The sequence below is a fragment of the Erythrolamprus reginae genome, chromosome 5 (assembly GCF_031021105.1).
Source record: "Erythrolamprus reginae isolate rEryReg1 chromosome 5, rEryReg1.hap1, whole genome shotgun sequence".
Lineage (NCBI taxonomy): Eukaryota > Metazoa > Chordata > Lepidosauria > Squamata > Dipsadidae > Erythrolamprus > Erythrolamprus reginae.
In genome coordinates, this window is record NC_091954.1 from 75,871,178 (window position 1) to 75,895,862 (window position 24,685).

General features: G+C 39.6%; 1 protein-coding gene across 1 annotated transcript in view; it reads left to right on the forward strand.

Annotated features, from left to right (window-relative positions):
* Window positions 1-24,685, forward strand: part of RAB6B (RAB6B, member RAS oncogene family) — a 53,648-nt gene that overhangs the window by 25,042 nt on the left and 3,921 nt on the right. The window contains exons 3-7 of the mRNA XM_070753177.1: window positions 9,976-10,029; window positions 14,446-14,551; window positions 19,231-19,342; window positions 20,215-20,308; window positions 20,838-20,904. Of these exons, the coding sequence (XP_070609278.1) occupies window positions 9,976-10,029; window positions 14,446-14,551; window positions 19,231-19,342; window positions 20,215-20,308; window positions 20,838-20,904 (433 nt within the window). The remainder of the gene's footprint in view (window positions 1-9,975; window positions 10,030-14,445; window positions 14,552-19,230; window positions 19,343-20,214; window positions 20,309-20,837; window positions 20,905-24,685) is intronic.

The following is a 24,685-nucleotide window of genomic DNA, read 5'->3' on the forward strand; positions in this document are numbered from 1 at the left end:
TGACCTGCCTCCATAGAATTCTGAGGATCCAGTGGTAGGACAAGGTTTCAGACACTGAAGTCCTCTTCAGAGCAGGCCTGCCATCAATCCCCACCCCGCTGATGAAAGCCCAGACACCCTGGGCAGGCCAAGTTGCTAGCATGCCAGACCATCGCATCCCTAAACAGCTCCTCTATGGTGAGTCATCTAGAGGAAAGTAATTGAATGGGGGACAAAGGAAGTGATACAAAGACACATTGAAAGCCTCCTTCAAATCCCTCAATATTGACACCACCTCCTGGAAAATCCTGGTACAAGATCAACCAACATGGTGCATGCTGATCCACCAAGACTGTCAGACATCGGAAGTCAGAAGAACACTCATAGCAGAAGAGAAGTGAGCACTCCGCAAAGCCAGAGCTGCAAATGCTGCAACAATGGTGCTCACACATGTCTGCCCAACATGTGGCAGAACATTTTGTGCCCATATAGGCCTTACCAGCCACCTGCAGGCACATCACATACAGCCCACAACCCATTAGATGTCAAGGTCCTCTTCAAACATGATAGATGAACATGATCAATGGTGATTTTGTCAATGTTGATGGTATTCAAGCGATACGTCAGTTGTTTTGGAATTGTTCCCATGGCATGTATTACTTTTGGAGCTACCGTTACTATCTTTTGCTATAGTAGTTCTATTTCTATTTGCAGATCTTTGTATTTTGTTATCTTCTCCAGTTTTTTTCTCTTCTCTTCTGCTGTCTCCAGCTATTGCCACATCCATTATCCAGAGTTTTTGTCTTTTAAAAAATTATTATTCGCCACCTGAAACCTGAAATTTCCTAATCATCTTCAAATAAAAAGCTCATTGCAGTAGGCCAACCTTTCAATTAACAAATATATGAGTTACCAAAGCTAATCTGCCTTCTTCAAGGATAGATGTTCCTACTTTATGAGTCAGAACCTCTAAAAGACCATTCTTGCCACTAATAATATATGGCCATCCAGCATCAATGATGGACCCTGGACAACTCCTAGTGTACAATTATATAACTTAATGGAGAATTACAACTCTATCAAAATTTTGTATTTCCCAAAATGTCCAAACTCTGCTCCTAGTTATAGCTTCATCTAACTTGGATTCAGTTTCATTTATTTTTCTACATTCATTCTTTTATGCCTGAATAAATTAGCAAATCTGCTAACGGCAGTCCTGAGAAAATAGGAGAAGTACATTGAGAAAATAAATATAGCTGAACATTATCAGCATATACACATACTTATGATGCTGAGCCTTACTGAGTTCCATTAATTTTCTTGCTATAGAGGCTCATAAAGAAGGTTTTTTTAATATATTAAATTCAGTTGTGTTTGAAGGCCACCCACGAGCCACTTTGGTTCTCATTGGATTATAGTATCCTCTTATACCCAACCCCCAGTCTGTTGGAAGGATCCAAGCAAATTAGAGCAGATTTGAAGGTCAGGGACATTATGGAACTTAAAAGATAACTAATGAATTGTTTAGTGTTGTTCAGAGTAGCAGACATGGCTTGCCCAGAATGCCAGCTATTGGTGTTAGTCATGTTCAGTACACTCCTGTCTTTTAATTACTTCCTTTCCCCTAGAGAATGTTAAGAGGTTGTAGCAAATAATGGTTTCTTAGCAGTTAATATGCTATAAAACAGTGTTACTTCCTGCTATAGATAAAGCTTCTTCTGAATGGTAAGTAGCTTCTCTGGATTAAAAGCATTGAAAATCAAAACATAAGCAAAAGTTCTTCTAATCTGGATCAAGAGTAAGAAATCAGAAGGGGTGAGAAAAGCAGTCCTAATTGTGCCTTATATGTTAACCAGCTGCTGTGCTGGTCATTTTTCCCTAAGCTACAAAGCTCGTAGCTTCTAGGTAGGAAGACACTTTCTATGACCATGTGTTCATAGTTTACCATTTGAAACAGGTTTCAACCAGCCTAAAAGGCTGTTGGCCTTCAGCTATCATTTCTTCTGCCATCCTAGGTTTAAAGAGCCACCTGACTCAATCATGATGGCAATTTAATGTGGTAAACAAACTCCCCTTTCACCTTTTGACAGGCAATTTAAAATGCATGGCAGGAGCAGCAGCATTGCTTGAGTGAACCTAGAAGATTGATTTTCCTGTTAAGCCCTGCTTCAATTTCCACAATAGCTTCATGGGGCTTTACAGAGTGGCATCTTTTCTCACAATATTTTTCACATTATTTTATGGCTACCTGTATTTGATGCCAATAAAGCACATACAAGGGCTAGAGATGGGAGCAAAGTTAATTTAGTTTGTATTTAAATGCAGTGCTATCTAATTTTTATTTTTCAGTCAGTTCAGTTATTTAAGATTCACAGACCTCCAAATGTCTCAATGTACTTCTTCTAACAAATGCAAAGTTTGTATTCATGAAAAAAACCCTGTACAAAGTGCATATCCCCATGAAAATAATTTGTAAAAATGTATCATATTAATAGAACTTGTTTAATGGAAATATAGATCAGGTTACATTGTAAACTAAAATGACATAGATTTTAGTAATCTAATAATAATCAGATTTGATAAATGAACTTGAAATATTTTATAACATGCAAAACGGAGGTAATGTGTTCAAGGGTTGTAACTTCAGAGTGACTGTTCCTTGCTACAAAATTAAAATACTGCATATAAGGGGCATGTTGTAATTTTCATATATTCACCAAGTACAATACATCATGATGTACTCTATGCTTCATTGTGTCAGATCTTCTTATGAATGTATAGAGACACAACTATTCTTCTGAATGGGTTCTTTTGGTATGTGCCTTTGTCCTTGTTCTTTTTCCTTTCGTGGCTTTTCATCGCAGAGGAGGAAGTGTTCTAGGGGAAAAATATGTTTATTCTTGTCATAAAAAGTGTTTCTCTTAATGGCTAAGAAATTAGTGTAATAGCATAACTCAGCATTGTCTTCCTGATTTAGACTGTAAGGTAGGACAACTTTTTGATTTCTGATACATAATTTTAGCTATTTTCATGGTACGGCAGACAAAATGACATCAGATATGATATTCAGAAATTAAAGCAGCTTCATCTGTATTCAGAAAAAAATCACATCTAATTGCATTTAATTTCTACATCTTGCAAATGAATCAGATGGATGAAGCATCTAAACTGAAACTGGGAGATGAAATATATATCAGGGATAGCATATATGAAAATCAAGGATTGATGGAAATATTGTTTAGCTCATTACCCCCCTTTACAAAATGTTTTGCAGATGTTGCTAACTCTCAGAATTTGTTGTCCATCAACATTGCTGTTTCTCATATTAGCCAAGATGCCCCTAAAGTGACTACAGGTCCCTAACTAGTTTCTGCTGTATTGGTTCTCTTGCTATTGAGTAGAAAGTGACCAATTTTTGCATAATATATGTCCTTGGAGATTTAATTTAAATAATATTTCCAGAATACTATTTCTCCTTGTTCTACAAAGGAAATGCAATATCTAGATTTTCCTTGTTTTTAATTTGAAAATATTCATGTCTGGAGATTAAATCTGCATTCTTTGTTTCATGTATAATATGGTTTGTGTTAAACATATTTTAAATTAACCAGTTCTTGTAAAATCTTGGGAAGGCTTGCCCTGAAAAATGAATAAATGAATTAACAAGAAAGGAAAGACAAGGAAGTCATCTACAATTTGAATGAGTCTCCTGGCCAATAACAGCCATTGCAACCCAACAGCACATTTTGTATTAGAACTCAATTGAAAAAGGCTGCTTTAAAGAAAAAAAAAAATGCCTGATGCTTTCAAACAGCTCTGGCTTCAGACTGACTTTGACACTGATCTCATGTGGCAGGGATTTCACACAAGAATTGCCATACTGCTCCATTTAATGCAGCATGCATGTTCCAGGAACAACAAGCAAGACAATATTCCTGGAATGCAGAAAGATTTTTCTCTCTTGCTTTGACTATGAGCATTGGGTATACAATATATGATGAATCCATGCATTCATCAAGTACTTCAATAAGATTTGCTAGGAGTGTTTTGGTTTATAGTTCATGCTCTTAATTTTTGGGTATCATAGGTTTTCCCAGCTTGGCAAAAAATTGGCATTTTTTCCAATTCCAAAGAGATTACCTGTAATAAGATGAATAGCAGGAATTAGGAGACTGTATGAAACAATGTATGCATTAGTGGAGGTCCAGGTGTGTAACTTAATAGAACTTGTCTTGAAGTAAATGAGAGGGAAGTCCTAAAAGGACAGTAACCCCACCCTCCCCCAAAATAAGTATATTATTAAGGATTGCTGGAATGTATACCTATGCTGCAAAACTATTACAAGAATGAAACGATATAAATATTGAAGATAAATGGAATTATACATGACCAATCCCTACACACACACATATGAATACACACACAGACACACAGAGAGAGATACAGTATCTATTTCTAGTAGAGTTAGAGAAAATCCTTTGAAATTAATGCCACACTGGTATTGTATAACCATGCTTTTAACAAAAAATGATAGATAGATAGATAGATAGATAGATAGATAGATAGATAGATAGATAGATAGATAGATATATGGATATAAGGTTTATGCTGATAACAGCTAGAATTGTTATTCAGAAATCAGGACAGGAATTTTAACACTGGATTTTTGATAGTATTGTATTGTTTCAATGGAAGGACTTACAGATACAAAAATGCATGTTCTTTGGGTATAACATTCTTTTTAATTTATTCTGTAGAGGTTGTGTATTTTTTTTGTATAAAATTAGAACCAACAAGGAGGTACCTCAACAGCAGGGTGAACTTTGTGGCATGAAGATATATCATTATCTTAAAACCCTGCTGTTTGTTCGCATTTACTATACACTTGTTCTGTTCCCGGGTCTATTGCATTGGTATACTAATGTGAACATGCCTGATCATAAACAAATGAAAAGTGAAATGAAAAAAATTAATGTTTATTTATTTATTTTGCTCAGAAAAGCCTCCCACCCTGCTGTGTGCAATTATGTTCACTTTATATATAGATTAGGCTGCAAGTTCCAAATTACATCCTTGTTTTTAGAATATATTTCTTGCATATGACTAATTGTTTGGTTATCATGTTCCTCTTCATATTCCACTTGCATAACAATCACAGGCTGTATCTGTATGTATGTGATGGGACCATGTTCAAATCTGCACTCAATGCTCATTCAAGCAATCAGTATATCACAGCAGTGATACATTGATTTATTGATTGCATGGATGATGTGATATGTGATCATATCTGATATGATATGTGATCATATGTGATGTGATATGTGATCATATGATATGTACAATGGCACATATTAGCTTGCTTCATGGCACAGTAATCCAAAATGACTTTACAATATGCACCTTGTTGAAAAATGAGAGGAAGTACATGATACCCAGACAACTAATTTTATGAAAGAAATCCATTGTACTAAAAACAAGGATGTAATTTGGAACTTGCAGCCTCGTCTATATAAAAAGCGAACATAATTGCAAACAGCCCGGGGGGGGGGGCTTTTCTGAGCAAAATAAATAAATAAACATTAATTTTTAATTTCATTTTTCATTTGTTTATGATCAAGCACAGTATACTATAGTATACCAATGCAATAGATAAAAAAACAATAGCTAAAATCAACCTTTTTCTTAGTCCAGGTCAAAAATAGACCCGGTAACAGAACAAGTGTATAGTCATTGTGCCCAGCAAAAACTAAGGAACCAAAATAATAATAATAACCATCATCATCATAGAAAGAATCCCTCAAATAAGGCAAAATCATGTAATTTCAAATTTCAGATATGGAGGGAAATTTTTTTACAGGGTCTCAAACTTCATTTCGGGTCAAATAGACCAGAACAGAACAGCAGAGTTTTAAAGGAGAAGAAGTCTTGAATTTATTATGATATACTTTTTTTGTATTTACTTAAAATTAATGTTCAGTGGGTGTTGGCTTGATATTGCAGTTCCCTTATATACTTATTTAAATTCTGCTGCATTAAAAGTGGTATCTGGCAAAGATTTTCTGGCTTTCTTTCCTCTCGTCATTTTTCTATGATCTCACCTCCAATATGACCTTTGCAGAGAAATGATTTGGTGCCACTCCTATTCATCTCCCAGTAGCCCTCCCAACCCTTTTTGTTGTTCTGTCTGACTTTCTTGTCAAATGCCTTCTTCTTACTCCTGAGATTCAAAAGCCTTAAAACTCAAAAGATTATTTGTTTTTTTCTCCCCCCCTGATAGGAACTGTGCATATCAGGATCTGGAGCTTAATTAGCTTCCAGACCCTACTGCTTTTCTTTCTTTCATCCCTCTCTATCCCCTTCTGACAGCTGCAGCTACAAAGCAAATCAATAAAAGAGCCGTAAAGTAAAAGGATATTTTCTCCATCATCTGAGTACAGAACATCCCCCCAAAATATGAAATTAAACTATATTATTAAACCGTAAAGTCAAAGTTCTAAGAAACTTTAAAAAACTGAATCTAAATTCAGTCATTGCTTTCTGCATTTCTTAGAGCAGATATGTAAGTAAACACCAGATAAGACCAAGCCCATCTGAAGTAAGGAAGATGAGTGGGTGATGCTTGAACTACCTCTAACCCCAGTCATTTCTCTCTTGTCAGTTTTTTTGGTGAGAGGCTATTTCTATATGTGCTGCTATTTGGTCTTCACTATTACATTTATTAGGAATCAGTGATAAATATTTGTACTTTTGTGGTATGGATACAATAGAGAGCAATTTAAAAACAAGGTGGCATTAATATTTAGGTGGGAGGATATGTAGCTACTCAGAATTCATGCTCTCTGTTGCTATGGAAGTCTAATGAAGGCAAACACTAATCCCTCTGAAATGCAATTATTTTAGTGAGATGTTAGAATTTCAGCAACAACCAGAAGTTCTAAATAAGTATTAAATGGAGCTCCTTTGGCCATGGGAATATTTCTTCACTAAACAATGTCGTCTGGCGGGACCCAGGGGAAAAGCCTTCTCTGTGGTGGCCCTGACCCTCTGGAACCAGCTCCCCCCGGAGATTAGGATTGCCCCCACCCTCCTTGCCTTTCGTAAACTCCTTAAAACCCACCTCTGCCGTCAGGCATGGGGAAATTGAGTCACGTCCCTCAGGCCTATATAATTTATGTATGGTATGTTTGTGTGTATGTATTGTTTTTAAATAAGGGGCTTTTAGATATTTTTAAATATTAGATTTGTTATTGTATATTGTTCTTCGTCATTGCTGTGAGCCGCTCCGACTCTATGGAAAGGGGCAGCATACAAATCTAATAAATTGAATTGAATTGAATTTCTTTGTTTTCCCTTCCCTACTTGTTGCTTTTCACAGAAATAATAGGCAGGACAGAATAAATCCATCTGCCAGGGGCGTGAAAATGTGCAAATTAAATCCCATCTATTTCTTTCTCTGTTGTGCCACACTTGTAACTGGAAAGACTCTCCTTGATGTCTGAGCTGTATCACTCGGTAGCTTAGAACACTGATTTTCAACCTTTTTTGAGCCGCGGCACATTTTTTACATTTACGAAACCCTGGGGCACATTGAGTGGGGGGGGGGGGGGGGCTAAAAAAAGTTTGGACAAAAAATTCTCTCTCTCTCTCTTCCTCCCCTTCACTCTATTTCTTTTTCCCTCCCTCTTTCTCTCCCTTCCTTCCTCTTTCTTTCTCTCTCTCTCTATCCCTCTTTCTTTCTCTTCCTTCCTTCCTCTCTTTTTTGCTCTTTCTCTCTCCCTCCCTACCTCCCTCTATGTCTTTCTCTCTCTCTTTCTTTCTCTTGTTTTCTCTCTCTCTCTCTCTTGTTCTCTTTCTCTCTCTCGCTCTTTCTCTCTCTTGCTTTCTTTCTTTCTCTCTCTCTTGCTTTCTTTCTCTCTTGCTTTCTCTCTCTCTTGCTTTCTTTCTCTCTTGCTTTCTCTCTCTCTTGCTTTCTTTCTCTCTTGCTTTCTCTCTCTCTTGCTTTCTTTCTTTCTGAGCTTCGCGGCACACCTGACCATGTCTCGCGGCACACTGGTTGAAAAACACTGGCTTAGAACAGCCATCTGAGTTCAACAGTAGAATTTTTGTCATCTTATTTTCAAATTCTATTTTTGCATTTCTGAAAAAAACACACACCAGAAACAAATAAACGCAACTCATTGTGGAGTGATAACCATATGGAGCCAATGCTGCGTTGGCTTGGTAAATATTGGCCAGCTGCCTCTGGAGAGAATGCCTTTGCAGACTGCAGCACACACTGTTTGATTAATCAGCTAAACTCAGAAGCAGATGTGACTTGAAACCCAAACTTCTCCACCTGAGCTCTGCTACACAGCCCCTTTTGACTACCCTGGTCAGCTTTGTGGCCATGAGGTTGTGGAGCTCCTTTGCCATGCACTCCACTACAATGTGCATATTTGACTGGGGAAAACAATCTGAAATCAAGTAAAAGAAATAGCTAATATCTGTGTGTATTACATCAAGTAGATGCAATTATTTTGCAGCCAGGGCCAGGTTTAAAAATCAAAAAGACTTCCAAGGAGCACAGAAGGTTTAGTGATGAAGCAATGTAAATGATGCTACCTGTTTCCCCGATAGTAAGACACCCCCGATTGTAAGACATATCGGGGGTTTCAGGGGGGTCGGCTAATATAAGCCGTACCCCGAAAGTAAGACATATGTCTTACTTTCGGGGAAACACGTGGGTATTGCCGGGGGGGGAGCTCGATGACGTTGCTTCCAAGCTCCCCGCGCGCCCCTCGCCTTCGCTTCGCCTCGCCGGCACCGCCTCTTCCCCGGCTTGGCAAAGCGAAGGACGGCGCTGGTCCGAAGCGAGCCGAGCGGGCGGCGGCTTGCAGCGAAGGCGCTCGTCCCAGCAACCGAGTCCTGCCGAGGCTCGGCTGCAAGCGGCCACCGAGGCCGACCGGCTCCGAGGCGAGCGGCCGGAGCTGCGCCCTCCTTCGCCCGCCTCCTTTCCAGCAGGCAGGTGGGGCTGCCCAACTGCGCAGAGCGGCTCCTCCCCTCCAGACACACGCTTCCCCGACACGCATCTGTGGCTCCACGCGTGCACGCCGCTTGGAGCCCTGAGGTTGAACTTGGAAAAGGGCTCACGAGGCTCCTGTCCCGCGGCTGCCCTTCTGGACTCTGGGGAGATGCCTTCGGGAACGCGACCCTTTCAATTTTTTTCCAATGTAAGACATACCCCGAAAGTAAGACGTAGTGGGGCGTTTGGGGGTAAAAAGAAAGTAAGACACTGTCTTACTTTCGGGGAAACACAGTAGATTGGGGACAGTGATTGTGGACAGTCTATGTAGGACAGAACTTCATTATGTGAATTATATCCTAAGAAGTATGCATCTACTTTCTGCGTTCAAGGAGGTTTATTATTTAATTTAATTTAATTTAATTTAATTTTATTATTTAATTTTATTTTATTTTATTTTTTATTATTTTATTTTATTTTATTTTTTTATTGATTGATTTTATTTTATTGATTTGATTTGATTTGAATGCCGCCCCTCTCCGCAGAGAGATAATAACCTTCCATTTTTCTTTTCAGATTGATTTTTTTCTGGAATTTTGTCTATAAAGTCTACAGGAACTTGACATTCAATGGAGGGGGTGACATGGGGGAACAATCTTACTGTCTATCTTACTAACCCTCTCCCCACAGTTTTTCTCTGCTCAATCGACATCCATCTTTTGGGGGTTGTTGTATTGATGTATTCTCATTGTGTTCTTTTGCTTTGTTTATTAACTTATTTCTGTTCCCCTTACACTCTCTTTGTTTCTTTTTACTATTGTAAGCCGCCCAGAGTAGCCCCATGGCGAGATAGGCGGCAAATAAATTTAACAAACAAATAAATATATCTGCTGCAATACTTGAATGCACTTTTCCTGTTGAAACAGTATAATGTAAAATTAATTTTGAATCAAAATAGCTGCTGACATTTCTTCCATTTTCCTTCTTTCGTGCAGGCTACAATTGGAATTGACTTCCTATCTAAAACCATGTATTTGGAAGATCGGACAGTAAGTAGCAGGAAGTGCTGAACCAGTGGTGAAATCCAAAAATGTTACCTACCAGTTCTCTGGGTGTGGCTTTGTGGGCGTGGCTTGGTGGTCATGTGACCGCATTGGCATGGCCAACTTGACGTCACTCATGTTAGAGCCAGGAGCTACACATTCTGAAGCACATTCTCCTCTTCTGTAGCCTCCATTGCTTTGAGTTTCCTTCTGCCATCTGGCTTGACTGCCCAAATAAACCTTGGAGCCTTCTCTTGCCCCACTTCCCATCCCATACCTGCCCCCTGCTAATCCTATGTACAAACCACCTGCCCCGTTTCAACAAAGCAGAGCCCCCCTTGCATGGCAATCCAAAGAGGGGAGGGGGATGCTGCAGAAAAGCTGCCTTCCACCCCTGCCTCTCATGCTGGCTCCGCGAGGCTTGGGGTTGTAAAGTAGCCCACTGGCTTCCCATCCGCCCACCTGTCTTCTCTCATTGACCGCTGGTTCCATTCTGGGAACTTGGCCCGCAGAGTCCAGCGCTCCAGGGGAAAAAGGCTCAGCTGCAGTGCTGCTTCCTGCTGGCAAAAAAGTGGACCGAGAGGCGCAGAAGCCACCAGGGGCCAGTGGGGCGGTACCTCTGTTCCTGGGCAGGTGTGTTAATCGTTCAGCCAGGGCAGCATCAGCAGAGGCTGCATCGGCCTCTCTGCCCACACCATGTTCCACTCCAGCTACCTGCACAACTATAAGCGTGGCAATCTGGTCTTTAGCAAGATGAAGAGTTACCCACATACTGGCCCACCTAGATAACCACCACTGCCCAGGCCGATGGGAAATCTTTTCAGTGGCGCAGCGAGCCTGGCCCTTTCCCTGCAAAGGGAGCTGCTGCCACCTGCCGGCCGGTGGTGGCTTCTGCCCCTCTTGCCCCACTTCTTCGATGGTGGAAAGTGACGCTGAGCCTCCTTCCCCAGCATCCATGAGTCATGTTCCCGGAGTGGTGCTGGCAGTCAAAAAGAGCAGCCAGGTGGCCAAGCCCCATGGAGGCATGGGAGGCACGCGGGTGGAATGTGGTCTTTTCTGCAGCGTCCCCCTCTCCTCTTTGGATCACCCTGTGGGGGAAGCTCTGCCTTTGCCGAAACAGGGCAACCAAGGGACCGGTTTAGGGGTGTGGCCAGCCAGCGGTTGCTATCAGTTCTGTAACCCAAGCCACATGTCCACTACTGGTTCTCCCGGACCAGTCTGAACTGGTAGCATTTCACCCCTGGGCTGAACTGCTGAGATTATGAAGCGCTGTGTTCAGAAAGAAACAGTGGGCAAACATCAAGAGGTTTCCATGCTAAACCCCTCCTGTTTGACCAAACTGATAATAAATTTGTCCACTGACAGATACCTAGTAGAGGTTTAATTTTGATATAATTTTGATATATTGCCCTGGACCCTTTTTAAGAAAGTGGTGCCCTAAAAAAATATTGAAATCACACTTTTTCCATGTGGCCGCTTCTTGCTTTTCACAAGATTCTGCTGTTGCTCCTTACGATGCAGAAGTAGGACAAATGAAAAGAATTTCACCTAGCAATTATCACCTTCTGTAAACAGTGACCACAAATTCTATGGATTACTGTAAAGCCCTAAAAACACTTGTCTCTGATTTGGGCTGAATCTTAGTTCACTGCATTCCTTCCATGGCAATAAATAAATTTACCTGTGAATTGACCTTGATTGCAGAAGGCGTTGTTGGTTTGGCAAAAGTACCAGACTGGTTTGTCATTATTTTCTTCTGGATGCATTTTTGACTTTCTAGTCTTGAATACCGCTATTTTTCTTTGTAAGTCTCCCATTCAAGGCTTCATTTTCTTACTTGCCACTAGCATGATTGCTTGCCATCTCCGGGAAGACACGGAGCATGCAATTTCTTCAAAGAGGGACACGCGACCTCTTCGCTAGGAAGCTTTCCTTAAGCGCCTGTGTTTTGAGCTTTCTGATTTTTCTTAGAAATGTCACTGCCCCTACTTAAAAAAAACAACAATGTATAATGCAGGGAAAACCTTTTTGTAAAGATAATCCACTGTCAACATAGATGGGCGTCAGCTATAATGAGAAAGAAGCAGCCGCAGCAGCACTGCATTAATCCGTAGCATCTCATGCAGTGTTAATGCAATGTCAAACATCCATCTTGGTCCTAATGGATTGTTTCCAAGGTTTTCCAATTACTTCTATGAAAATGACAGGCTGAGTATAATAGAAACGCAAGAGGAAAAGTACTGGTAAATTCCCATAGGCTGCCCACAGATTGTATGATCTAGGGATACAATGGCTAACCTTTTTGGTGCTGAGTGCCCAAAGCACACATATGCAAACGTGTGTGTGCGAAACCCCAGAATTCAATGTGAGCGCCCCCTATGCATGTGCCACACTCCCATGCATGCTTCCCCCCTATGCATGTGTATGCATCCCTACACACACTGTTTTGGCCTCCAAATTGGTGCGAGAGGCCTTCCAGGTTCAATATGGGGGGCGTGCATGCGCACGAACCCCCAAAATGCAATGAAAGTGCCCCCCATGCATGCACACAGTGGTGGGCTGTCGCCAGAATGCCTAATTGCATGCAGCTCTGCGGCTCTGGAATAAGAGTGCCGGATCGAGCGCAATTATTCTTCCTGCACCTGTGCAGGTAGCAAAATCATGCACAGGGATGTGCGTACAGGCACGTTTCTTGAAGGGAAGCAAAGAACATTGCCGAAATGCACCTGCAAGTGCATTCCTGTGTGTGGTTTTGCTACCTGCACAGGTATAGGAAGCATAATTGCGTTCGATCCCACATTCGTGTTCCAGAGCTGCGGAGCTGCGTGCAATTAGGCGTTCTGGCAGCAGCCCACCTCTGTATGCACGTATGTCCCGCTCATATACCCCACCCACCCCCCCATTCATGTGTGGCAGAGACCTGAAGACTATCTGGCTGGCAAGAGATGTGCGCATATGCACGGTAGAGCTGGGCAGGGCTGACGGCGTGCCCGCAGAGAGGGCTGTGCATGCCACCTGTAGCACGTGTACCATAGGTTCACCATCACGGATCTAGGGGCTGGAAGATGAATACTGTAGCTTTCTTATTTCTGCTGTCCTTTCATCAGAAGATGCCAACTAGTTGTTTCTCTAGGAAAGCAGGTCAAATGTACCAAAGGGTAGGTTGTCTGCATTTAGACTAGGTTTGGTGAAGCTTTCCTTTGGCAAATATTCCTGAGATAGTTTGTATTTTGTATATGTGTAAACCCTTATGCCCAGTTGTACTTTATGATGACACAATGTTTGAGTATTCCTTTTGTATTGATCCTCTTGATCCCTAATGCAGATAGCTGTACCCTATGTTGCACATCTCATGAATCAGTGCAAATCTTGCCTTCCTTTCAGTAAATCCGGCTCTGTCTTTTGTGATACTTTTGTAGCCTGAACCTAGTTGCTTTTTAAAACCAACTATTAAAAGCATCTCTCTTTCAAATTTCTATCTCAACGGCACCTTTATACAGTGATACCTCGTCTTACAAACTTAATTCATTCCGTGACCAGGTTTGTAAGATGAAAAGTTCGTAAGACAAAGCAATTTCCCCCATAGGAATCAATGTAAAATCTAATCTAAAAGCAAATAACGCGTGCAACCCCATCCCAAAAGTCACCCCTTTTGCCTTGTGTCACTGGGAATCCTCGCCTCTGGACTTCCATTGCCAGTCGAAGTGCTGGGATTCCCCTGAGGCTCCCCTTCATTTTTGCCGGCGCTGCTTTGAATCCCAGCGAGGGGAGCTTCAGGGGAATCCCAGCACTTCGGTTGGCAATGGAACTCCAGAAGTGGGTTTTCCCAGCGAGGGGAGCCTTGCGAGGTATCACTGTATTCATTATATAAAACTTTCACAGTTATAACATTTGTAATATGTTTTTAAGATGCCAAGTTTTTAAAATAAGAATTTTTAGATATTTCAACCTCATACTTTAAAATATACAACCTTTTCTGGATCAAAGATTCCATGAAGGGACTACAAATATACCAAAGTAGATAATATGCATGTCCAAAACTTTAACAAGCAGCAGATTATCTTCAGCCTGGTGTCCTGCAAAGGCCAACATATTTTAAGGACATCAGGTTATGGGAAACCAATGTACAAGATATACATAGATACTCTTTCTCCCCATCATCCATGTTCTATAGATTATAAATACACAAAATTATGTTTGTAATCTTGTATGGACATTACATAAGATTATAAATAATGTTTTGAATAACTAGCACATATGTTCAATTTAAAAAAATAAAATACATAGCTAGAAGCCTCTTCTGTTTAATTCTTTACCACTTTTGTTTTCTTCCAGTTGTTTATATCTGTTTCTCTTCCTAATTGTGTGTGTGTATATGTATATGCCTTTCTCTTTGCTGCTCTCCTCCCCTGGCCCTGGCAGGTACGGTTGCAGCTCTGGGACACAGCAGGCCAAGAGAGATTCCGAAGTTTGATTCCCAGTTACATTCGTGACTCTACAGTAGCTGTGGTGGTTTATGATATCACAAGTGAGTTAAGTTTGGATGTGGTTGCTTAAGTGGAAATGGCCTGTTTTCCAAGTTCTGGTGGGCCCAGTAGGTTTGTGTTTCGCCCTTCCCAGACTCCGAAGGCTTCCCTGGAGCTGGCGGGAGGGTAAAAATGCCCTCCCCCATCCTCCTGACAGCTCTCTGGCAGCCAAAAATGCCCTCCTAGAGCCTCTGTGCAAGCCAAAAATCAGGTGGCCAGCACACACTTGCACACTGAAGCTGAGCTAGGGCAACAGCTCACGTGCCAGCAGATATAGCTCTGAGTGCCACCTGTCGCACCCATGCCATAAGTTCGCCATCACTGCTCTGTAACATAGACAATACATCACATTTCTCAATATAAAGTGAAGCAAATGATTACATTAGAAGGATTTATGACTGCCATCTGTCAGAAATGGTGTAGGATAGGGGTCTCAAACTCAATTTCATTGAGCGCCGCATCAGGGTTGTGTTTGACCTTGGCCGGGGTGGGTGTCGCCAGTGTGGGCGTGGCCAGCTTGACATCAGTCAAGTTAGGGGCGCCTGTGGCGGCCCGAGTGCTCTGCCTGTGAAAATGGGCTCAGTAGGATGCCGGAATTCTAAATGTCCTTGTTGGCAGCTTCCAGTACCCTTCAATCTTCTTTAAGTAAAGCTTCCTTTATGTGGATAATTGTAATCCAAGGTTTTATTTTTCTTCTGTTTCATCATATCGATTTTTGCAGATTGCCCGGACAAACCCCTGTGGTTTTCTTAGCAAGGTTTTTCAGAAGTGGTTTGTCATTGCCTCTTTCCCCTGTCCAATTGTCTTTCTTTTATCTCATATATATTTTCTTCCTTTCATATATCTTCTCCTCTATTTTATATTTTTCTTTATATATATTACCTCATGTCTATTCTCTTCTATATGTTTTGTGTATTGGACAAAATAAATAAACAAACAAATGTGGAACTAGAACTCACAGTTCCTCAGCTTCTACTCTAGCCCAATGCCATAACCATTACACCAAACTGATGGTGTACAGTATATCTACATTGGAGAAGGCTAATTCTTAAGAGGTTCAATGCATATTAGAGACATACTTTAAATTCCTAGTCAGGTTCTCGGAGTCCACAGATCTTAAGGTTAAGGATCACTGCCTTAAGGAGTAGATAGTCCAAATAAGTATTCTGAAATCCCACATTCTAGTTTCACTATTATTTGACCTGATACCACTGGGAAGTCTCATGCCAAATAAGCAGGGATTCTTTAAGTGTACACTGGTTCCTTCCTGAGAAATTAGATCAATGCTTTTTAAATCTTGTTAAGAGTACATTATTTCCTTTTGTGTGTATAATACTGATTGCCCACATGGTAAAGATGAATTGATTTATGGGCTGAGCGATTTCAGTGATTTCAGGAAAAGAGAAGACTGGCATCTTCTGATTGGTATTTTTATAAATAGACTGATTTAAATTTTTGTGGGTCTTTTTTTAAAAAAATGACACATTAATTTACTTTCCTGTAATGTTTGCATTTAGAACGATGGTATTTTCGATTGCACTCCTGTTGCAGTATCTACCACTATAATATTTCTCTGGCCCAAGATGGTTTGAACTGCCAACACCAGAACAATCTGTGGCAGTTTTGCTTTAATACGGTGCTTGTATTTTTTTTTCATTTATTATATTTACACCTCATATTTTCTTCAAATTACATTTAATTTGTAATATTCACATATGCCCATTTTATCCTCATATAGGCTGAAATTGATCACATGATTCCTTGTAGCTGAATGTCAGTTTTAATCCATGGATCCCAAGTGTGATCTACCCACTATAACCACATTGGCCAATCCAATTCACACGAAAAGTCTCCTGGATCAGATCTACATTATGGGAAAGATAGAAGTCTTATCTCCAGCTTCAGGGTGAAAATCCAGTGTCCAGTGCAGAATATTTCCAAATGATCCCTCAGAGAGGCAGAGATTTTAGGAGGCATAATAATGTCCTAAAGGAGCCCTCCTACAGGAGCCCACTAGGTTGACTTTTTCCCCATGCATCTCCCTTTCCTGTGGTTTAAAAATATACTACAATCAAGACAGATAAATGTTTGTGTTTACACAAACACAAATGTTTGATATTCCATTGTCTTAGAAAAGAACTATTTTCTTCCTCTACAAAGATGAAGTACCTATTCTCAAGAAATAGTATTTAACATCAGGGTGAAAAAAAACCATTCTATTTGATGTCTGTAACTATACTGCATAAGCACTTTTTAAAAAAAATCAGCAATGGCATCTTTTCCTTGTCTGTAAAAAGTGGCTGTAAATCAGGGAATAGAAGTTGGAGAAAGAATTATCTGAAATAACCACAACAATCTAAATCGATTATTCATAAACTTGCTTAACCTGCACTACTGGTTATCCTTCATGAATTTGTCTTCTCCCATTTGTAAGCCATTTGAACTGTTGGCCATCCACAATCTTTCTGGGGTCAAATTCCATAGTTTAAGTTCCTCAATGATAGATGATTTTCAGATAGCAGTCATTTTTTTTCTTCCCATGAAACCTGTCTCCATGCTGAAGGAGCTACCAAGGTAAAATACAGTAATTCTGAACTTGAAATTCTGGATCCAGGTTCTGCCATGAAAACACTAACTTCTGAAGCCATCTCTCACCATTGTATTTTTCCTATTGAAAAAAAATATTAACAGGAGCCGAAAGAGGCAGAAAGGAAAATCTGCCTCCCTCTGGTGGCTCCAGCTGACCAAAGCAGTTGAGGAGTTAACAGAAAAAAAGTGACTCAATATACGTAAATGCTCCTATTCTAATAGATTGCTTTGGAAGGACTGAGAGGACTGCTTTGGTTGCTATAGTTGCATTAACTCTCTAATTGACAACTGACCTTCATAGAAAACAAATGTAGGCATTAGTGATGTGTTGAATAAAAAACTTGGGCCTTCTGTCACAGTTTGTTTGCCTTAGAAGGAACGTGTGGTTGAAGCTGTTGCCAGTGAGGAGACACACAGAAAACTAGCTCTGTGAACAATGGATACATACGACCAAATAGTCTACAGCAGAAGTCTCCAACCTTGGCAACTTTCAGACTTGTGGACTTCAACTCCCAGAATTCTTGCTCCCCAGAATTCTGGGAGTTGAAGTCCATAAGTCTGAAAGTTGCCAAGATTGGATATCCCTGGTCTACAAAACAAGGATAGTGTAGAAAAGAGCATTACTGTACTTGGAATTTACTGCTGTGCTAAGAAAAAATGTCTTTCCTAAGGGAAAATTCATCTGAACAATGGCTGCAGCTGCAAGTGGCTAGTACAGAAATGCTTGAAATGTTAGTATTAGCTCTGTTTGCAGTTTGAGCTTGAAAAATAGATTAGTTTTCAATTGTATGAATGTTGCTTGTGATATGCATGTTTTAAAATCAATTGTCTAGGGCAGTGATGCGAACCTATGGCATAGGTGCCACAGGTGGCACACAAAGCCATATCTGCTGGCACGCGAGCTGTTGCCCTAGCTCACCTCCATCATGCATGTGTGTGATAGCCAGCTGATTTTTGGCTCTGGGAGGGTGTTTTTGGCTTCGAGAGAGCCTCCGAGGGGATGTGGGAGGGCATTTTTACCCTCCTCTGGCTCCAGGGAAGCCTTTGGAGTCTGGGAAGGGCAAAACATGAGCCTACTGGGCCCATCAGAAGTAGGGAAACAGGCCATTTCTGGCCTCCAGAGTGCCTCTAGGGGGTGGGGGAAGCTGTTTTTACCCTCTCCGGGTAAATTACGGGTATGGGCACTCGTGCATGCCCGATAACTTGTGCCCACACTCTTTGGGCACCCGAGAGAATAAAGGTTCACCATCACTGGTCTAGGGGGTGGGGGAATAATAATCACTGTGTTTTGATTTTAAAAATGTGCTACCTGAGAGAAATTTCTCAGTTGGCATTAGTTCTGTCTCTTCTACAGACATGGATCAGATGCTGCTGACAACATTCTATAGGACATCATGGTGAAAGGCACATTTGATGTCATGCCCAAACACTGTTACAATTATAAAGTCTTCAACCTTCTGTTCACTTCCTGCCCATCCTTGTCGTAAAAATACCTTGTGTAATTTTTTTGTGTTCAAACCTCCTCTTTTGGCTTTCATTGTCCTGAAGTTTGTATCCAAAATCTTAGTTCAGATTTCTTTGAATCACTTTTATTTCTTCCTTCCTCTAGCCTCATAAAATAGGCAGAAAAGTTGATATAACTTTTTTATTGTACAATTTCTTTGTACACTTTTATCTTTTTTTACCCTTTTTCTAAGGAAATGAGTTTCTCTTTAAGGAAATCCAGTCACCTGTCCAACTTCTCTTTAATTTCCAAATTATCCTATGAAATAGCTTTAGTAATTGGTGCAAAATCCCTTTAAATTTTCACATATAAATAAACAATTTTAACTTAAATTCAGTATTGAGTCAGTCTGAACTGATTAATCTAGGGGGAGGAACCCAAATATGGGTGGAATAACTGGCTAAAAATTACACGAGTTGTGGTTCAAAAACATTTGGGGACCAGAGTTTCTGCATTCCTGAGTCTGAATGAATTTTCTCAAATGTCAGAAATTATAAATATTTTCCAAATCCTTTGAGTAAGTCATTTCTACCATCTGTTGAAAGGCTGGCATTTGCCCTGTACCTAATTTCTGGTTTTTCTTCACAGATCTCAATTCATTCCAACAAACTTCCAAATGGATTGATGATGTCAGAACAGAAAGAGGAAGTGATGTCATCATTATGTTAGTGGGCAACAAAACTGACCTTGCAGATAAAAGGTAAATACCCACTATTAGAATGAATAGGAAGCATTGCAGGTACAGAAGGTCTCTTAATTTGTATATACTTACACAGAAACATTGAAGAGAGGTAGTTTGTCTTACACTCTGGAAGAGCTCTAAGATCTTTTTGTCAAAGGAAGAGATTCCCTAGAGTGGTATTTCTTCTTGCATTTGTTATGGATAGTGATGGGTGAACCGAACTCGCACAATTTGGGTCCATACCGAATTTTGCGGTGTTCGGTATGCCAAAGACGAATCCGAAATTTTTTGAAACTTCGGGCAAAGTTTGGGGTTGTGTTCGGCGTTCGGAGCTTTGACGTCACTGGCAGGTTGCTAAGGACGCCAAAGTGATCACTTCCTGGATTCCATGGAATCCAGGAAGTGATCACCTTGGCGTCCTTAGCAACCTGCTGGTGACATCAAAGCTCCGCCCCCGGAATCTCTTCGTGGGAGGGATTCCCCAGCTCCTTCAAAGGGAGGTCTTCATGTAAAAATGAACATTGTTATTTTTATGTGAAAGGACGGCGCTGCAAGCAAAGGGTAGTCCTTTCACGTAAAAATAAACATGTTTATTTCCATGCAATCCAGGAAGTGATCACCTTGGCGTCCTTAGCAACCTGCCGGTATACGCAACATCAAAGCTCCGCCCCCGGAATCTCTTGGTGGGATTCCCCGTTCGGGTTCGAGTTCGGTTCGGGTTTGGCTGAATTTTGCTTAAAGTTCGTCCGAACTTGCCAAACCCAAACACCATTGGGTTCGCCCATCACTAGTTATGGAAGTAGGTGAATCCTAATTGCAAGATATCTTGTTTTCCACATTTTCCCCAGCTGCATTGAATCAGCTACAATTTTCCCTTTGTCTGATTTTAGGCAAATCACCATTGAAGAGGGGGAACAGAGAGCTAAAGAATTGAATGTCATGTTTATTGAAACAAGTGCAAAAACGGGATACAATGTAAAACAGGTAATACATGCTTATTCTTCTGTAAACATAAGAAATTGTATTTTTCATAGACGAGAAAGGATACATAATGTGAGAGGGGGGAGCAGAATATAAAGAGAGATGGTTATTTTGTTAGTAAAAAGTGTTATATAACAAATAGGTCTTCAAGATCTGAGCATTTTCAGGATGCCATCACTTAATAGCCTTTATACAAAAATAATTTTTATTTAATTCATCTCTGATTTGCAGTCAGTTGGCCTCCTCCAGGCATATTACTTGATATGTTAGAATTGAAATGATACCTCCTGGAAACATGTGGCTCTCACTGCTCAGTGGAAGGGCTTTCCCTGTGATACTAATCTGAAGAGCACTCATTTTTGTAATCTTCATCTAACACACTAGTGGAAGATAGTTTGAGGTTCTTCTTTTATAAATGTCACATGCACACTATTATTGCTAGTTTCAATTTCATTTTTTTTTAAATGCAAAGTCCTGATTGTTTCTTCTCTTGTTGTTTAATCCCATCTCCCTTTGGCCTTGGTATCTCTAGCTCTTCCGACGTGTTGCATCAGCCCTACCAGGGATGGAGAGTGTTCAAGAGAAGAGTAAAGAAGGGAGTATCCTTTATTAATTAAGGACAACAGTTTCACAAAGGGAATTTCCCATTTAGGAACTCAGAGGCAATTCTAATAAATAAGGAATGGGATATTTTAAGTGGCAAGTAAGTTAGTTTGTGGAAATAAGTATGTACGTTGCCTTATATGTAAGATGTACTATATGCACTATGTCAGTGTTTCCCAACCTTGGCAGCTTGAAGATATTTGGACTTCAACTCCCAGAATTCCCCAGCCAGCAAATGCTGGCTGGGGAATTCTGGGAGTTGAAGTCCAGATATCTTCAAGTTGCCAAGGTTGGGAAACACTGTACTATGTTACATAACTTCCTCCAAATTTATTTAAGCTTGAAGAGATTTCCTCTGCTATTCCATTTACGCACACACCCTGCGTCCCCAATTATCAATAGCTGGAATAGGGAAATATATATTTTTTGTAATTGTTTTTATTTTTGTCTCCACATTTTCCATTTTTTATATCAATACACGTACCTTAAAATGTCAATAACATACATATTTATACATTTTTGTTCAATCAATCAAAATTCAATGTCCTATTTTTCACCTATTTTTATCCTGTTCATCAGTCTGTTTTCCTTCATTCTGTTACACTCCCTCCTTCTATCTACATCTCCTCCTTCTTCCTTCTCTCCCCTTCCTACTTCCCTCCACTCTTTCCTCCAAATAGGGAAAATATTGTTTCTTTATCTAGAAAAATGTATATGGCTTTGCAATTTAAGTAAATAACTCAGAGGCCATTCACACTTGGAAAACTAAAAGCAGAACAGAAAAGTCCAATTTCTCTAAAAGTAGTTGTAACAGAATATAGAAACATAGAAACATAAAAGACTGACGGCAGAAAAAGACCTCATGGTCCATCTAGTCTGCCCTTATACTATTTCCTGTATTTTATCTTACAATGGATATATGTTTATCCCAGGCATGTTTAAATTCAGTTACTGTGGATTTACCAACCACGTCTGCTGGAAATTTGTTCCAAGGATCTACTACTCTTTCAGTAAAATAATATTTTCTCATGTTGTTTTTGATCTTTCCCCCAACTAACTTCAGATTGTGTCCCCTTGTTCTTGTGTTCACTTTCCTATTAAAAACACTTCCCTCCTGAACCTTATTTAACCCTTTAACATATTTAAATGTTTCAATCATGTCCCCCCTTTTACTTCAGTCCTCCAGACTATACAGATTGAGTTCATTAAGTCTTTCCTGATAAGTTTTATGCTTAAGACCTTCCACCATTCTTGTAGCCCGTCTTTGGACCCATTCAATTTTGTCAATATCTTTTTGTAGGTGAGGTCTCCAGAACTATAAATCTGATATAAGATATAAATCTGAGACATCTTTAAAGCAGGTCACACCCTCTATAATTATATGTTGAGCTTCTCTAGCAACTTTGCCCTAATGTGAGGTAGCAACCAGGTCTTCACATCCTTTACAAGGCTGGCAAAATTTGGGCAAAGCAGACCTTGGAGGAAGGCTGGGCAGGTGCTATCACAGAAGAAGGCATGTCACCTGGATCACACAACATGCAATGTCCCACTGTTCCACAATCTATCTAGAGCCATGACTATCTTGTTGGATCTGTTGGAGCAGCAAGAAATATTTTAACAATTAAGTTAATATAACTGAATATATAAAAGAACAAAATAATTAATAGTACCACCTAAAATAATACAAATATCCAAGATCTCTAAAGCTAAAAAAAAATGAAGAATATTAGGTCTAATCTAAGGTCTGTCTCTTGCCATGGGCGATATACAATATATGTATTGTATCCTTTGGACTGACAGAATGCAGAAATTAAAAGAAATACCAATTGTTATATCAAGCCTGGGAAATAATTTGGTGAATATATTAAGTACAATATAATTAAACCAATTTTTGTAGCCTAGAAAATTGATTTAGGCCATTTTTAGTACAGATAATCTTGACTTATGACCACAATTGAGCCCAAAATTTCAGTTGCCAAGCAAGACAGTTGTTAAGCCCCATTTTACAACTGATTTTGCTACAATTGTTAAGTGAATTATTGCAGTGGTTAAGTGAATTATGTGATTGTTAAGTGAATCTGATTTCCACCATTGATTTTACTTGTTGGAAGCCAGCTGGGAAGGTTACGAATGGTGATCACATAACCTCAAGGCAGTTTAATTGTGATAAATAAATGCCAGTTGCCAAGAGCCTGAATTTTGATGATGTTCCCATGGGGATGCTGCAATGGTTGTAAGTGTGAAAACCAGTCAAAAGTCACTTTTTACAGTGCCATTGTAACTTAGAACAGTCACTAAACAAATGGTTGCAAGGCAAGGACTACTTAAATTGCCTCAATGCAAATTCAGCTCTCCTAGAATTTTATTTAGTTTACGTTAAAATTAAGTTAAGGATGATACTGATGTTTTTAAATTAAAGTAGCTCTTAGTGGTTGGGGTGAGAAATATATTAGGCTGGTTGTAATTATCAGTACCCAGAAAATTAAGCTTTGCACTTTTCTTTGTATCCCCCTTAATGTTCAGTTAACATAGAATAAACAAGGGACAATGAGCAAAAAAATGCATTTTTCTTGATATATGCTTACATTAAAAATATGGAAAGCTATATTTCCCTAAGATAATAAGTTCTAAGCTAATAAGAATAATAAGAATGCACTCATTTAGAATTCAGCATTTCTTGGTTTAGAACTTATTATCTTAGGGAAATATAGCTTTCCATATTTTTAATGTAAGCATATGTCAAGAAAAAATGCAATTTAAGTTCAATCATTTTTAGTTTAATTTAAGATCACTACATAGTATTCCACCTATGTGGATTTCAAAAGGCAACTGTTTTGAAAAGTATCAGAAATCCACTTGCAACAATCTATATTTGTTCCAAATCCTTCAAGAATTGTATATCTCTCCAATTTTTAATCGCAGATGTGTAGAAAATGTTTCGTGTTGTTTTGGCTTTTGTTTTCCTACTGAGAAAGACTGAATGTATAAACCAACAACCATGTGTCTTGGTAACATTCATCTTTGCATTGCCAAGTATCTGAAGGCAGATGAGGAATCACCTAACCTCTTCCTTCCTATTGTGAATTCCACAGACAGACAAAATGACTTTAACTCAGAATCTCATTTTTCCCATTATGGGATGAAGACACTAAAGGAAGACATTAGCACAGAACAGTACTAATGAATATTGTTTAATTAACTGTTATTTATTTGAGATAAATGAAACCCAGCCATAATTACTTCCTTCTGTCCCTGAGGCTGGCAGGAAATAGCAAATACACATGAATAGTTGCCAACTAATGACAATTTATACCATGTTAACATTCTTTCTGTAAGTTATGCAACAGGACTGTGTAAGTCCTCTTCCCCACTCCCCCACCCCCGAATTGCTGATCTTTACAAATAAATGTGGATTTAGAAATTAACTCAAGGACAGTCTAAAGTGCCAAGTGATTACTTGAACACTACTTTAAAGGAGCGTTAAAAACATCTTATTTTAGCATTCCTATCTGAATTTTAGTTTATTTAGTTATATCAAATGTGCATTATATTTCCTTTGTTAATGTTATGTCATGCCTTCCCTTTGTAAAAGTAGTCAGTCACTTCAGGGGCTTCCAAATCAGAACAATAGTTGTTTCTTCGCTAAATAACAATGTTCAATTTAGGAATTGTTTCCCCTTTTTTCATTTCCATTTTACTTACATTCACAGCAATCACAAACATAATTTAAACTGTCCACATTTCAAGTTGTTTTAATTATTGAAAAACTTAATCTTG